Source organism: Acomys minous (assembly GCF_964271855.1).
Source record: "Acomys minous genome assembly, chromosome: 16".
In the NCBI taxonomy this organism is placed as follows: domain Eukaryota; kingdom Metazoa; phylum Chordata; class Mammalia; order Rodentia; family Muridae; genus Acomys; species Acomys minous.
This window is the reverse complement of record NC_140498.1, coordinates 73,234,011-73,250,696: the sequence shown is the minus strand read 5'-3', so window position 1 is coordinate 73,250,696 and position 16,686 is coordinate 73,234,011. Positions and strand designations below refer to the sequence as shown.

The 16,686-nt window shown below is 50.4% G+C and overlaps 1 protein-coding gene across 2 annotated transcripts; it reads left to right on the top strand.

Moving 5' to 3' along the window:
- On the top strand, positions 1 to 9,869 carry LOC311587618 (uroplakin-3b-like protein 1). 2 transcript variants are annotated; one of them, XM_084764669.1, is made up of 6 exons: positions 1 to 150; positions 3,584 to 3,736; positions 5,373 to 5,475; positions 5,549 to 5,625; positions 5,897 to 6,017; positions 9,624 to 9,869. In XM_084764669.1, the coding sequence occupies exons 1-6, from the start codon at positions 69 to 71 to the stop codon at positions 9,724 to 9,726; spliced, it is 639 nt and encodes a 212-aa protein (XP_084620795.1). In that variant the 5' UTR covers positions 1 to 68; the 3' UTR covers positions 9,727 to 9,869. The 2 variants fall into 2 exon arrangements, with proteins under 2 accessions (XP_084620795.1, XP_084620794.1); XM_084764668.1 differs by lacking the exon at positions 5,373 to 5,475 and adding an exon at positions 3,920 to 4,148.
- Positions 9,870 to 16,686: the final 6,817 nt, after the last annotated feature.

The following is a 16,686-nucleotide window of genomic DNA, read 5'->3' as shown; positions in this document are numbered from 1 at the left end:
CCAGCCCAGACAAAGCAGCTGCGGCTGCAGCTGTGACTGCAGAGGGACCTGGGACAAGGGTGGCAACCATGGGGCTCCACAGGCAACAGTCTCCGCTGCTGCTGCCACTGTTGGTGCTGGTGACCTGTGTCCAGCCTGGGACAAATCTGGGTGAGTGAGGCTGGGGGATGGGGGTGCCCCCCCACATACTCAGCCCTTTGAAGCTTGGGTGCCTTCTGAGCCCCTCCCTTGATTATCGCCTAGGTTCCTGGGTACATCAAGGCAGTCGGCCCATCACATACAGTCCTAGATGGACATCCGCCCCTCAACCCCTGACTGAAGGGTGGGAACAGAGGTTTTCTCTTCTTTCAGATTCTCAAGCCCATATTTCTATCCGGTGGATCCTAAATAACCTCTCCTCTCCATATTTCCACTCCTCTTCTCTCAAATTAAGCATCTATTAACTACCTACTGTATGCAGGAGACCCTGTTCGTCTGAAGTAGGACAGAGGGCTCTGTTTTCTTGTGTGTTTGGGGGGCGGGGGCTCATGTTGTGATGCTCATGTGGAGGTCAGAGGACAACTTTGGCGAGCCAGCTGATAGGTCCTGGGCACTGAACTCAGGCCATCAGGCTTGGCAAGCAGGCGCCTTTTCCCAATGAGCCATCTTGCAGGCTCAGACAGGGGAGAATTTAAGCAGCTTTTCTCCGCCTTCCTAACGCCGCTGTGACCCTCTAATATAGTTCCTCCTGTGGTGGTGACCCCCCCCCAGCCATAAAATTATGATTGTTGCTACCTCGTAACTGTAACTTTGCTACTGTTATGGATCATGAGGTAAATGTTTTGGGAGATAGAGGATTGCCAAAAGGGTCCCGATCCACAGGTTGAGAACCACTGGGTTAGAGGAAGGCGGGGTCCAACCTGTACCCCTACTCCGTGCTAGGTACTTTGGAAAGGTTCTAGTCTGAACCTTTGGAGATGATTAATTTAATAGAAACAACAACAACAACAACAATAATAATAATAATAATGATTATTATTATTAGTGTTTTTTGAGACAGGGTTTCTCTGTGTAGCCTTGGCTGTCCAGGAACTCATTTTGTAGACCAGGCTGGCCTCTAACTTACAGAGATCCACCTGCCTCTGCCTCCCCAGTGTTGGGATTAAAGGTGTGTGCCACCACACCCAGCCTAGAAATTAATTTTAAAGATTTATTTACTTATGTATTTTATGTAGAAGAGTGCTCTGCCTTCATGTACACCAGAAGAGGGCGTTATCGATGGTCGTGAGCCACCGTGTGGTAGCTGGGAATTGAACTCAGAACCCTGGAAGTGTTCTTAACCTCTGAGCCATCTCTGCAGCCCAAAATGAATTTTCTTCTCTTTTTTTTATAACTTAACTTTATTTTATGTGCATTGATATGGGAGTGTCAGATCCCTTGGAACTGGGATTATAGTTGTGAGCTGTCATGTGGGTGCTGGGAATTGAACCTGGGTCCTTTGGAAGAATAGATAGTGCTCTTAACCACTGAGCCATCTCTCCAGCCCCAAAATTAATTTTCAAAATTGTCTGTACAGCTGTATCAGTGCATAGTGCATTGTGAAGCTCAGAGGACCACTTGAAAAAAGACTTGCACAAAAGCCCACTTCATCTCTCCGATTCTCCCAGTGTTGGGGTGTTGGGGAGACAACTATGGCTCTGGTCCTGGGTGGGCTTGGGGGTGGGGGTGGGGCTACTGGGGAGGACTGAGGGGAGGATCAAGCTTCTCTTATGAGCAGCAAATCTGGTCAGAGCCATGGTGCCCGCCTGGGGTCCCCTATAGTGTTGAAGCTGTGTAGCTCTGGGAAGGGGACAAAATGAGTGAGGGTGAAGCTGGGTGGTCATGGTGGCACACGCCTTTAATCCCAGCACTCGGGAGGCAGAGGCAGGCGGATTACTGTGAGTTCGAGGCCAACCTGGTCTATGAAGTGAGTCCAGGACAGCCAAGGCTACACAGGGAAACATTGTCTTGAAAAACAACAACAACAACAACAACAAAAACCAAAAAGAAAGGGTTGAGGGTGAAATTGACATTGATCAAATGACTATGATGATGTTGGCTGTGTGACCATGATGAGGATGGAAGATGAGGGGAGGTGGCAAGGAACTGAGGAGGGAGTGAGTAATATTCCTGAATGAGCTAGCCTCTGGCCCCACTGTGTTCCAAGCTGGGCTAGCCTCTGGCCCCACTGTGTTCCAAGCTGGGGCATCATTCCGGGAGACATTCTTGTGTGTCCCACTCGCTCTTTCCATGCAGGTCCTCTCTCTCTCTCTCTCTCTCTCTCTCTCTCTCTCTCTCTCTCTCTGTGTATGCACATGTGTGCATATGAAGGTTTAGGTATGTGCCTGTAGGGGTATGTCTAGGCCAGCAGATGACCAGGGGTGCTGGCATTCAGGTGCCTTCCATCTTTGCTTTGAGACAATGTCTCTCATTGGCCAGGAACTTCGCCGTGTGGGGAGGCCAGTCTTCCCATCAGCGTGAGGGATCCCCTTGTCCCTGGCACTCCCATCGCGCTAGCTCTGGGATTACGGGTTCTGAGGATCTGAGCTAGTGTCCTCACCTGTGGGTGGGTAAGTGACTTGCTGCAGTCATCTCCCCAGCTCCTGTTCACTCCCATCAAACTAATGAGCCTGGACCACAGGGCTCGAGCAGGAGGGACACTCAGGGTCTCTGGGTAAGTCCAGCCTAGGATTCTGGATACCCCGAATTTGGGCTTCCCCAGCCTCCCTCTGTCCATCTGCCACTCCTTGCCCATCACCGCAATGACACAGCACCACCCAGGCCTGTACGCCATCAAGAGAGGGCCCAGGCACTGCACAGTTCCCAAAGGTTACCTCCTAGAACGATTCCATTTTTAAAAAAAGATTTATTTATTTATTATATATACATGACTACTCTATCTGGTTTTTTTTTTGTTTGTTTGTTTTTTGTTGTTGTTTTTTTCAAAACAGGGTCTTTCTGTTAGCCTTGGCTGTCCCGGACTTGCTTTTGTAGATCAGGCTGGCCTTGAACTCACAGCGATGCGCCTGCCTCTGCCTCCTGAATGCTGGGATTAAAGGCGTGTGCCACCACACCTGGTGACTACTCTATCTGTAAGTACACCTGCAGGCCAGAAGAGGGCATCAGATCCCAGGATAGATAGTTGTGAGCCACCACGTGGTTGCTGGGAACTGAACTCAGGACCTCTGGAAGAGCAACGAAGAGCTCTTAACCTCTGAGCCATCTCTCCAGCCCCCATGAAGATTCCTTAATTTTGGAACTGGTAATGTGGCTCAGGTCTGATGATCAGAGTTTGAGCCTCGGGACCCACATGGTAGAGAACCAACTCCCCAAAACTGTCCTTTGACTTGTGGCACAAACACACAGACACACACACAAAGAGAGAGAGAGACAGAGAGACAGAGACAGAGAGAAAGACAAAGACACAGACAGACAGACAGACAGAGATAGAATTAGTTAATGAACTCCCCCCTTGGTCAGAGGCTTTGGAGACAGACGCCCTGCCTTGTTGAAGCTGCACTGCCTTATTCGGTCTCTCTCTGCCTTATTTTCCCATCCTCTCCAGAGAGCATTAACTACGTCCCCCAGCTCTCCAGCGACACCCTGGATGGGAGGCTCACTCAGTCCACCTTTGCACTGGAGCAGCCCATGGGCCAGTTCGAGAATGTCAGCCTCTCTGACTGGGACCCCATCTGGCTGGTGGTGGCTCACAGCAACGGTATGTATGCTTGTTTTCTCACTGTGAAGTGGACACACAGATCTGGAGTCTGAGAGGTAGAGCAGACAGGGAGAGTTGGGAGGCAGGTGCTTTGAGGGGACCGTGGCTGGGAAAGGCTGTCAAGCCTGCTTGTTCTTCCCCATGTGATCCCTGCCGCTGGCTCACCCTCACTGCCACCCTCAGCCACCCAGAGCTTTGCTGTGCCACAGAAGGTAGAGGACATGCATGCCCCGGCCAACTTTGACCGCAATGGCTACTACCTCACAATGAGGACCAGCCGGGTATACTACAAGGCCAGCCAGCCTGACAGCCAGCTCCGAGTCCTCCGAGTCCTCCGGGTTGGCAATGATAACAGCTGCTCCCTGACATCCCAGGGCTGCAACGCTCCTCTGCCAAGGGCGGGCCCCTACAGGTGAGTAGCAGGGATGGGGGAAGGGGCCCTTCCTGGGACAAACAGGAGGTGAGGACAGCCGCTGCATGGTTCATTGAGGTCAAGTGGGATGCCTGGGTTCCTTAGCCTCTCTCTCTCTCTCTCTCTTTCTCTCTCTCTCTCTCTCTCTCTCTCTCTCTCTCTCTCTCTCCAGGGTTTCTCTGTGTAGCCTTGGCTGTCCTGGACTTGCTTTATAGACCAGCCTGGCCTCGAACTCAGATTGATCTGCCTGCTTCTGCCTCCCGAGTGCTAGGGTTAAAGACGTGTGCCACTATGCCTGGCCCCCAGGGTTTCCTGGTAATTTCCCTTCCTTCCTTCCTTCCTTCCTTCCTTCCTTCCTTACTCATGTGTGTGGTGTTAGGAATGGAACCAGGGTCCTGAAGCAGCTTCTCCTATACCCACATCCTTTCATTGCTCCTTTTTTTTTAAGATTTATTTTTATTATTTTATGTGTATAGCTGTTTTGCCTACGCGTCCATCTGTGCACTGCAGGTGTGTCTGGTGCCCATCGCAGGGAGTGGTGAACCTCCATGTGGGTGCTAGGAATCAAACTTGTGTCCTTTGCAACAATAGAGACCTCCTTTCTTTCTTTTTCTTTTTTTCTTGTTTTTGTTTTTGTTTGTTTTGTTTTTTGAGACAGGGTCTTTCTGTGTAGCCTTGCCTGTGCTGGCCTCACTCCATAGAGCAGGCTGGCCTCAAACTCGCAGAGACCTGCTTGCTTTTGTCTCTCAAGTGCTGGGATTAAAGGTGTGTGCCACTATGTCCAGCATTCTTTCTTTCTTTAAAAAAAAAAAATTCTTCTTAATTATGTTTGTGTGTCTGTGTAGGTTTGTTCACATGAATGTGGGTTCCCTCAGAAGCTACGTGTGTCTGGTCCCCTGAAACGAGAGTAACAGGCAGTTGACTTACCTGACATTGGTGCATTGTGTCCCCTTAACAGATGAGACATCTCTCCAGCCTCCTTATACCTTTTTAAAGTAGCAGTTCCCCTCACTAAACCCCCACGTGCCATGGGAGGTCAGACCATACATATAGATCGTCCCCATCCAAACCAGGCATCTATAGGGGGCGCCTGGCCTCCTGTCACTCCTCACTAGATGTTTGACTTACTCATATTTGTTATTGAGTGATCTAACGTCCCTACCCGCCACAGTGAGACTCAGTGAGAGTGAGGCCTACCCTAAATGAGCCATTTTGCTCGAACAGGTCACAACTTCTGTTGGGCACTGCGGCTGCGCTCCTTAGTTACCAGTCCCCTGGCTCCCACGCCAAGCTGTTCTCCCCAGAGGACAGGTTTCCACGCACCAAGGTCTGAGGGTTTTAGGACCCTGGGGAGTCCCCACCACTACCACCACCACCACCAATGCTGGTCTCCTGCTCAGGGTCAAGTTCTTGGTGATGAGTGCCAAGGGACCTGTGGCTGAGACGAAGTGGTCCGAAGAGATCTCCCTGCAGCAAGGTATGAGGCCGTAAGAGCAGCTCAAGAGATAGTTGGGGGGTGGGGTGGGCGTGGCGCTAAGGGTCCTGGGAACACCACGGGGCTGGGGGAGATAGGTCTCCCCCAATCAGGAAGCCCAGCGCCACCCTGTTCTCTGCATATGCGCTTCCCCTAGTCTGCGCCTCTTCCATTCTCAAGTGACTCCTGCTTGGTCGCGGGGTGTTTGGTCTGGAAGCTGCCCAAAGGGCCCCCTTTTGGGGTTGAATAACTTCTTTCCTGCTTGCCTGTGCAGCCCAGACATTCCATGGAGCCCCAGGGTCCCGGAGCAAAGGTGCTGTGGTCATCATCGCCTTCTCGTCAATCCTGCTGGCTCTCCTGCTTGCGGTCTTCCTTGTGCTGGTCATATCCGCTTAGTAAGTGTCTTACCTCTCAGCATGGCCTTCCTTGACGGCTTACTGCTGCCATCTGATGAAGTGGGTTCCCCCTGAAGGCTGGGCGCTGGGTTAACAAAGCCCTTCTTCTTTGTCACCATCAAAGGCCTGGTTTCCCTGCGGGCGCCGCTTGCCCCCTCGCGGCGGTATCTGGAATTGCAAGCAGGTAGTCAGAAAACACTCCCACAGTGAGGCAGGCGCTGCGGGTTGCCTGCTAAAAGCTTTTGCCTTGACTTCTCAGGCAGAACTGATGCGCTTTTAGGGCTGGCACGGAACTTCCCAGAGGAAAAGACACCCAAAGCTTGGAGGGACTTGGAGAGGCATCTCTGTGAACGGGAGGCAGGGATGTGGAGAGGTATGGGGGGTGGGGGGTTGGGGGGCTTCTGGAGGAGGCAGTATGCCAGCAGGCAGGAGCAAGGAACCTAGGCGTCCAGCCGAGGAGCTGAGCTGTGTCTCACAGGCCCATGGGAACCAGCCGCGGAGCGTGACCACGGGAGACTAGGCGATAACCCTTGAGGGTGACCGTCCCTCTCACGGGAGGGTGTGTGTATGTGTGTGTCATGTATCAGATATCCTGCATATCAGATGTTTCCATTACCATTCAAAACACTAGCAAAATTACAGTTATGAAGTAGCAACAAAAATAATTTTTTAAATTTTAATTCACTTCTATTTCATGTGTACTGCATGTATGTCTGTGTGAGGGTGTCCGTTCCTGTGGAGTTAAAGACAGTGGTGAGCTGCCATGTAGGTGCTGGGAATCGAACCTGCATCCTCTGGAAGAATAGCCAGCGCTCTTAAGCGCCGACTCTTAACCTCTGGCTTAGATGGTCCCTGGGTTTAGCGTGGGGCAGGGCATCAGCAGGGTGTTGCTGGAGCTGTTAGGGTTAAAGCCTGGGGGCTGGCAGCCCTAACAAGCTAGGCTCAACCATCCATCCTGGATGAGCCAATTAAATATATTTTTTTAAAGTTTTACTTATATACAGTATTTTGCCTGCATATACACCAGAAGAGGGCACCAGATCTCATTATAGATAATTATGAGCCACTATGTGGTTGCTGGAAATTGAACTCAGGACCTTTGGAAGGTCCTCTTAGCCTCTGAGCCATCTCTCCAGTCTGGATGAGCCAATTAAACAGATAGGTGAGGATGAGAAGCAGGAGCTGGAAGGATGGCTCAGTGGTTGGGAGCGTGGATTATTCTTAGAGAGCCTGAGTTCAGTTGCCAGCACCCATGTCTGACAGGTCACAAACACCATCTACACACACACACACACACACACACACACACACACACACACTCCAAAGTAATAGAATAATTTATTTATTTTTTATAATTTTTTTTATTTATTTGGTTTTTCGAGACAGGGTTTCTCTGTGTATCCTTGACTGTCCTGGACTAACTTTGTAGACCAGGCTGGCTTCAAACTCACAGCAATCCACCTGCCTCTGCCTCCCGAGTGCTGGGATTAAAGGCACATGCCACCACACCCAGCAAGATAAATTTTTTAAAAGTAGTGGAAGACGGGGAAAGGAGATGTATTCAGTGTGGTCGCATAGGAAAGAGTAACTTGCGAAGTCTGTCTTTGGAATCCTGACGAGGTCTTGACATAGGTTTGGGTTTAAACAAAGGCTAAGAAAGAGGTCTCGCTGGGCAATCCTGGGGAAGGTTCCAGACATCATTGACTTCTGCTAGTCTCCCTCTAGCTGGCAATCAGGCTTCCGGTATTCTTCTTCCCGCATGAGATTGCCAAGGAATTTCTGGATCTGTCGTTTTACAGTCTGGTAGCCAAAGGGAGGGGCAAAAGTGCCTCTTCCTTCTGGGCTGGGGGTGAGGCTCAGTTGGTAGGGTACTTGCCCTAGAATGCACAAAGGTACTCCCAGCAATGCTTAAAACAGATGTGCACGATGGTGCGCATCTGTAATTCCTGTACTTAGGATGTAGAGGCAGGAGGACCAATTCAAGGCCATCCTCAGTCACATAAGGAGTTGAAGGCCCATCTGGGCTAAATGAGACTCTGTCTTTAAAAAACAAAAAAAGACACAGGTCCGGGTGTGGTGGCACACACCTTTAATCCCAGCACTCAGGAAGCAGAGGCAGGCAGATCGCTATGAGTTTGGGGCCAGCCTGGTCTACAAATTGACTCCAGGACAGCCAAAGCTACACAGAGAAACCCTGTCTCAAAAAACATAAAAAAAAAAAAAAAGACCTGGGTGGTACATCATACCTTTAATGGCAGCACTCAGGGAGCAGAGGCAGGCAGATCTCTGTAAACTTGAGGCCAGCCTGATCTACGAAGAGAATTCCAGGACAGCCAGGGCTCTGTTATAGGAGAAAAACCCTGTCTCAAAAAAATAACCAAAAAAAAAAAAAATCACCAAAAGAGTATCTTCATTCTTGCCTGTGCAGTTACTTACAAAGGGACAGAAAGAACCAGACATTGTGTCACAGGCCTTCAGTCCCAACGCTCCAGAGGCAGAGGCAGGAGGATCCCTGTGAATTCAAGACGAGCCTGGTCTACAAAGCAAGTTCCAAGCCAGCCAAGCTACACAATGAGACTTTGCCTCAAAACAAAACAAAACAAACAGAAAAATGTACAAAAGGACACAGAGGGTTCTCTCCTTTGACCGTGTGGGAACTGGGGACTGAACTCAAGTCCTCAGGCTTGGTAGCAAGCACCTTTACTCACTGAGCCATTTCCTTAACACACATGCCCTCAACTGCTGCTGCTGCTGCTGCTGCTGCTGCTACTACTACTACTACTACTAATAATAATAATGTCATGAAATAGAAAATATGGAGGCCCATGCCAAGGTATACCTCCTGATGAATTATGCCACGCAACAGATCTGGCATAAGGTTTATTGGGCGAGGGTAGAGGGAGGGCCTGGAGATGGGGTAGAAACATCAAGCAAGCCATGTAGGCAGGCAGATGGCTGGAAACAGAGCCATAGGGGTGGGACAGGCAGAGAAGAACAGACATGGGGGAAATGGATTAGAGGGTTGGGGTGGGGTGGAAAAAAACCACTGGAAACAGAGAGAGCTGGGGGGTGGCAGGCAGTCCTTTTATGGGCTGCACACACCTGTTGTGCCGGGTGCTGTCGGCAGGTGATGATGCGAGCAATGGCTAGGTCCCTGAAGGCAGGCCAGGGGAATCCTCTGTATGGTAACAGCAAAACAACAACAACAACAACAACAACAATAATATTAAACTTTTTTCGTTGTTTTTTTTTTCCCCGAGACAAGGTTTCTCTGTGTAGCCCTGGCTGTTCCTGGACTCACTTTGTAGACCAGGTTGGCCTCGAACTCATAGCAATCCGCCTGCCTCTGCCTCCCAAGTGCTGGGATTAAAGGCGTGCGCCACCACCGCCTGGCAATATTAATTAATTAATTAATAATATTAAAATAATATTAATTGTAAATGGAGCCTGAGCTGGCTGGACTGCAGTCACGAAAGGGAGCTCTGTTGTTTCCTCTAAACTGCCCACACCCGCTTGACCCCTGGGACCCCACACAGAAGCGGAGGCAGAGTTAGGGTCCTTCACTGACCCCCCTCTCTCCGCTTTCTCTCACCAAACCTTCTAAAGCTGCTGGGGCACCGCTGTGTCCAGCCCAGAGGAACAAGTGCGCATGAAACGGTATCGCACCCACCACCACGGGGACAGCCTTCCAGCCGAGCGGAGCTCCTGAGAGGTGACAAGGGGCTTTCTCCAGGAGCCAAGATGCTGAGCCTGAGCCAGGGCCTGCCTGGAGCCTAGGAGGAGGGGTTTTCAGCGCAAAGCTTGGACTGGCCAGTCCTTTCCATAAATAAAGTCCACTAATACCTCTGTACTTATTTCACATATGTCTGGCTCCATCTGCCTCATCCCTGCCATTCTTCTCTTTGCGTGTGTGTGCACACGCGTGTGCGTTGCATGTATATGTGTACATGTAGAAACTAATCTCTCTCCACCTTGGTTTTTTTGTTTGTTTATTTGTTTGGGTGGGTTTTTTTTGTTTTTGTTTTTGTGTTTTTTTTGGTTTTTGCGTGTATGAGTTTTTACCTGCATGTATGTATATATCATCACGTGTGTGCCCGGTGCCCAAGGAACACAGAAGAGGGTGTCAGACTACTCCCTGGAGATGAGTCACACTTACAGTTGCTAGCTACTGTGTGAGGGCTGGGAACTAAATTTGGGTCCTCTGCAAGAATAGCAAGTGCTCTTAACCGCTGAGCCGTCTTTCTAGTCTTTGTCGGGGTTTTATTGCTGTGAAGAGACACCATAACCACAGCAACTCTTGTTTTTTATTTTGTTTTTGTTTTTGTTTTGAGACAGGGTTTCCCTGTAGGCTTTGGCTGTCCTGGACTCCCTTTGTAGTCCACCTACCCACCCACCCATTCCTCAAGATGTACAGCTTTCTTGAAGACATGGCTAAGCAGTTAAGAGCACTGGCTGCTCTTGAAGATGGGAGTTTAGTCCCCAGCATCCTTGCAAACATCTGTACCTCCAGGTTATCTGATGCTCTTTTCTGGCCTCTGCAGGTGCCTGCACTCACGTACACATACCCACACAGCCACACACTTAAATTAATACTCATGGCTGGGTGTGGTGGTGTACACCTGTAATCCTAGGACTCAAGGAGGCAGAGGCAGGTGGATCTCTGTGAGTTTGAAGCCAGCCTGGACTACAAAGTGAGTCCAGGAAAGCCAAGGCTACACAGAGAAACCCTGTCTTGAAAAAACAGTAAGATAAAATAAAAATAAAGAAATAAAACTACCTAATGGAAACTAAAGAAATAGAGCCAGATGTGGTGGCACACGCCTTAATGCCAGCATGAGGCAGAGGCAGGCCAGATCTCTGTGAGTCTTGAGGCCAACCTGGTCTACCTAGTGAGTTGGAGGACATCCAGGCCTACAACGAGAAACCCTGTCTCAAAAATCAAACAAATAAACAACAACAACAACAACAACAAAAACAAAACAAAAAACCAACCCAAAACCTAACAAAATAAAAAATCTGAAGCTGGGCGGTGGTGGCGCACGCCTTTAATCCTAGCACTTGGGAGGCAGAGGCAGAAGGATCGCTGTGAGTTTGAGGCCAGCCTGGTCTACAAAGTGAGTCCAGGAAAGCCAAGGCTACACAGAGAAACCCTGTCTCAAAAAACCAAAACAAAAAATCAAGAAGAAGAAGAAGAAGAAGAAGAAGAAGAAGAAGAAGAAGAAGAAGAAGAAGAAGAAGAAGAAGAAATAGGAAGAGAAAGTAGTGGTGTATCTTCGAAACTATGTCTGGTGCAATCCACACTTCCAGATAGAAGAAGCCCAGACAAGGCTGGGGGCCGGGGCAGGACACACAAACGAAACTGTGGTTCCCGAAACCAGTATTGACTTTGCCCAAAGCAGAACAGAGCCCCCCCACCCTCACCCCCACCCAAGCCTCCAACCTAATCCCAACCACACAGGATGAGTCAGCATCAGCCCTGCTCCACACCACGGATGATGCCGGCAAGGTTCTGCCCTCATGATTTTTTCCGGCTACCAAGGGCGGGGATGCCCAGGACAGTGCACTCAGCTGTTGGAAACACCCACAGTGGAGGCTTCCTGGAGCGATGTTGCTTTGGTAAATGGAGCAGGACACCTGTGCCAGGTGGACATTGGCAGGGTGCCTAGACAAAAGCGACAATATGTTTCTGTCCCAAGCGTAGGGACAGCGTGACCTGAAGGGAAGGTAGGGGGTAGCTGGTGGCACACGTAGGACCTCACCCTGTGAGGCAGGATGTCAGGCAAGGTATGGCTGGCTTGCCCTAAGTAGTTTACAACCCTGAACAGATAGATAAGGCTCCTCTGTGGAGGAAACTCTCAAATGACCAAATAGTAATTTGGCTGGGAGACACAGAGAGGCTTAGAGAACAAACAGAATTCCACCCTCAGGCTCTCTGTGTCTTTTTTATTTTTTTCTTTTGATAGAATCTCTCGTAGCCCACGCTTGACTCCAACTCACTACGTAGCTAAAGACAGCCTTAAACTGATTCTCCTGTGTCTCTACATCCGAAGAGCTAGCACTTTCTTTTCCATTTATTTATTCTATTTTACGGGTGTGAATTGTTTAGTATGTGTGTGGCTGATGCCTTCAGAGGTAAGGAGAAGGCAGAGCATCTCCTGGAAATGGATTATGGGTCATTGGGAGCCACCAGGTGGGTGCTGGGAGCCAAGCCTGGGTCTCTGCAAGAGCACCCGACACTCTTCCCCGCTGAGCCCTCTTTTCAACACCTTCTTATTTTCCTCTCTCTTTCTTCTCCTTTTCAGAGAGGGTCTCACTATGAGCCCTGGGTGGCCTGTAACTTGCCTCTGTCTCCCAAGTGCTGGTTTTAAAGGTTTGAGCCACCACACACTCCTTTTTGATGTCTTTCTTTCTTTCCTTCCTTTGTTTTTTTTTGTTTTTGTTTTGTTTTGTTTTGTTTTTTGGGGTTTTGTTTTTGTTTTTTTCAAGACAGGGTTTTCTTTGTGTGGCCTTGGCTGTCCTGGAACTCACTCTGTAGATCAGGTTGGTCTTGAACTCACATAGACACAGAGATCCACCCTGCCTCTGCCTCCCGTGTGCTGGGATTAAAGGCGTGCGCCCCACGTGCAGCCCGAGGCCCTGTTGTTAAAAACAAACAATCAAAAGCAAAAAGAACAACAACACTAACAACAAACAAAAGACAGAAGGGGGAAAAAAAAGTAGAAGGTTGAATGAACTGACCCTGCAAACTTTCTGTTTAGTAGATCTAAATCCACGCCCTGAATGACCTGGGCCGTGGCAGGAAACTGAAGGGCAATTGAGAGTGTTTACAGAGAAGAGGGGTGTGGGAGGCCGAGGCTAGCCGGAACCCCTGCGCCCCAAGACTGATGGGTGTGCACAGTAGTCATGGGCCAAAGCCAGGACTTACATAGATTATGGAGGGACACCCCCACCACCACCTCAGAGAGAGCCAGAGGGAGACCATGTCCACTTGTGTCACCCTGCCTGGTGGTGTCCCTCATCAGAAGCCAAGCTCCTGGACACACAGTAGAACAAGAACAGGATTTGTTTATTATTTATTTATTTATTTATTTATTTATTTTTGAGACAGGAAGGGTCTGGTGTAGCCCAGGCTGTCCTCAAACTCCTCAAACTCCTTACTTAGCTGAGGATGACCTTGAACTTCTGATCCTCCTGCCTCCATTTCTTGAGTGTTGAGATCACAGTGGCGGGGTGTGTGTGTGTGTGTGTCTGTGTGTCTGTGTGTCTGTGTGTCTGTGTGTGATGTCACCCCTAGTTTATCTAGTGCTGAGGATGGGGTCCAGGGCTTTCTGCATGCTAGGCAAGCATTCTACATACCGAGCTACACCCAACCTGTATTCGTTTTATTTTAAGTTACATTTACTTATTTATTTTTCTTGAGTGCTAGAAATGCAGGCACAACCCATCATGACAGACTTAAAATTCTTTGTTTCTGGAGACAGCTGCCATCTCAGCTGGCCCCCAATCTTTTCCGTGCCCCTGTGGTTTTGGTTTCCCATGCACTCTGTTAGAGAGCCTCAGGGTCCCACATGTCAACCCATGCACAAGCCCATTCTGAGGTCCTCTGGTCCTCACAGACAGCTCCAGGCTAACTTGTGTCCCTGCCTAGGTGGGATTGCTTCCTACCACAGAGATGCCATGTCCTTCCTTGGGACTTTGCCTGGAGATGAGGCCTGAGTTGACCTCTGCTACACATGGAGAGCCCAGCATGGTGTGTGTGTGTGTGTGTGTGTGTGTGTGTGTGTGTGTGTGAGAGAGAGAGAGAGAGAGAGAGAGAGAGAGAGAGAGAGAGAGAGAGAGAGAGAGAGAGAGAGATTGGAACCCAGGACCTCATATATGCTGGGCAAATGTGCTGTGCTTGATCCATACCCCAGCCCCTCACTGGGGGATTCTAGGCAGGTGCTCTACCACTGAGCTACACCTCAGCCCCTCACTGGGGGATTCTAGGCAGGTGCTCTACCACTGAGCCACACCCCAGCCCCTCACTGGGGGATTCTAGGCAGGTGCTCTACCACTGAGCCACACCCCAGCCCCTCACTGGGGGATTCTAGGCAGGTGCTCTACCACTGAGCCACACCCCAGCCCCTCACTGGGGGATTCTAGGCAGGTGCTCTACCACTGAGCCACATCCCCAGCCCCTCACTGGGGGATTCTAGGCAAGGACCCACTACTGAGCCACATCCCCAGCCTTCTTTTCCACTTTTCTCTGAGATAAGGGTCTCACTAAGTTTTATCACTTGGCTTTGAACTCTGCTTCAACCTTCTGAGTTGAATGACAGTTGAGCTGGAGGTGATGATTTTAGATAGGGATGCCCAATGATGTCCAAGGGACCACATACTCCCCGACAGCATCCTGCTAAGGGGTGGATGGGAAGAGCTGCCTTATGGCAGCTTTCTGTTTCTGTCTGTTTTTCAATCTGTGTGCTCCTCAGCCCCCGCCCCCACCCACTTTCCACATTGCACTGTGCCGTGTCCCTATTTTTAACCCTGACATGGGAACTAAAGGCGCTTCCCAAGAGGACGCTGTCTGAGCTGGCTGTTCCAATACATTCAAACTCACATAAAAAAGCTGGCCTCTCTCTCACTGAGCCAGTAGGGGAAAGAAACAGAATAGGTACTGGGCGGTGGTGGCGCACGCCTTTAATCCCAGCACTCGGGAGCCAGATGCAGGTGGATCCCTGTGAGTTTGAGGCCAGCCTGGTCTACAATGCGAGTCCAGGACAGCCAAGGCTACATAGAGAAACCCTGTCTCAAAAAACAAAACAAAACAAACAAACAAACAAAAACAAAAAAGAAAATAAAAAGAAGAAAAAGAAAAGAAAAAGAAACAGACTAGACAGAGAAAATGGTCAGCAAGTTAGCTCAGTAGGTAAAGGCCTTTACTGTTAAGCCTGAGGACCTGAGTGTAATCTTGAGACATACAAAGTGAAAGGAGAAAATTAGCTCCCTCTGACCTCCACAAGCATTCCATGGCATATATGCATGCACATGCACATGGGTGTGCACACACATGCACGTAGGTACACACATGTACGTACACACATGTAAGTACACACACGCATGCAGACACGTATACAGGCACACAATGCATGCACACACACATGCACACACATGCACACAGACACACACATGTGCACACACATGCATGCAGACACACAGATCACACACACACAAATGCAATAAAAATTTAATTATTATTTTATATGCACAATGTGCATGTCTATCTGGGCTTGTGCCACGGCATGCGTGTAGAGGTGGGCACAGAGAGGGCTCCTCTGGCCCTGCCCATTTCTCCAGACACCCAACTGTCTCATTCCATGGGAGCACAGTGTGCTGAGCATATACCCTGAGGAACGGGAGACCCACTGGCCCACACGGGGTAGATTGACACCCTCCACCTGTTTTTAGATTTTATTTATTTTGTGCACATTGGGCACGTGTATAGAGGTCAGAGGACAACTTGTGGGAGTCAGTTCCCTCCTACCACGAGGATCCCAGGCACGGAGCTGAGGTCATCAGGCTTGGTGAACGGAGCCATCTTGCCAGTCCCGCACCCCCTTTTTTTGGCACTGAACCTAAGGCTCTTCTAAGAATACTGGCCTAGTCAAGGAATCTGTGGGCCCCAGGACACGGGGCGGGGCATGGAAACCAGGCACAGAAGAGAAGTGCAAGGCCTAGATGGAGGAGTCAGTTGTCCCAGCGTTGGGGGACGTGGTCAGGAGACTTTCTTATCTGACCCCACAAAGTAAAGTCCAGGGGGTTGGTTCCAGCTTGGCCACACAAAGTGGCAGGGAAGATATTCTGAGAGTGAGGTCTCCTTAGGTCTTGGCTAGCCTACTGTGGCCCTCTTAGGAATCACGGCCCAGGCTGAGCGGTGTTCTGTGAGGGAATCCTGGGGACGCACGGGGCTGCAAGCAGAGTGCTCCAGAGACCATGCTTTTCCTGCTAGGGGAAGTTTGAGCTGCCCAGAGTCAGAGCTGAGGTTCTGATGTCACCGGGACGGTGGCGTCAGAGCTGAGGTTCTGATGTCACCGGGACGGTGGCGTCAGAGCTGAGGTTCTGATGTCACCGGGACGGTGGCGTCAGAGCTGAGGTTCTGATGTCACCGGGACGGTGGCGTCAGAGCTGAGGTTCTGATGTCACCGGGACGGTGGCGTCAGAGCTGAGGTTCTGATGTCACCGGGACGGTGGCGTCAGAGCTGAGGTTCTGATGTCACCGGGACGGTGGCGTCAGAGCTGAGGTTCTGATGTCACCGGGACGGTGGCGTCAGAGCTGAGGTTCTGATGTCACCGGGACGGTGGCGTCAGAGCTGAGGTTCTGATGTCACCGGGACGGTGGCGTCAGAGCTGAGGTTCTGATGTCACCGGGACGGTGGCGTCAGAGCTGAGGTTCTGATGTCACCGGGACGGTGGCGTCAGAGCTGAGGTTCTGATGTCACCGGGACGGTGGCGTCAGAGCTGAGGTTCTGATGTCACCGGGACGGTGGCGTCAGAGCTGAGGTTCTGATGTCACCGGGACGGTGGCGTCAGAGCTGAGGTTCTGATGTCACCGGGACGGTGGCGTCAGAGCTGAGGTTCTGATGTCACCGGGACGGTGGCGTCAGAGCTGAGGTTCTGATGTCACCGGGAC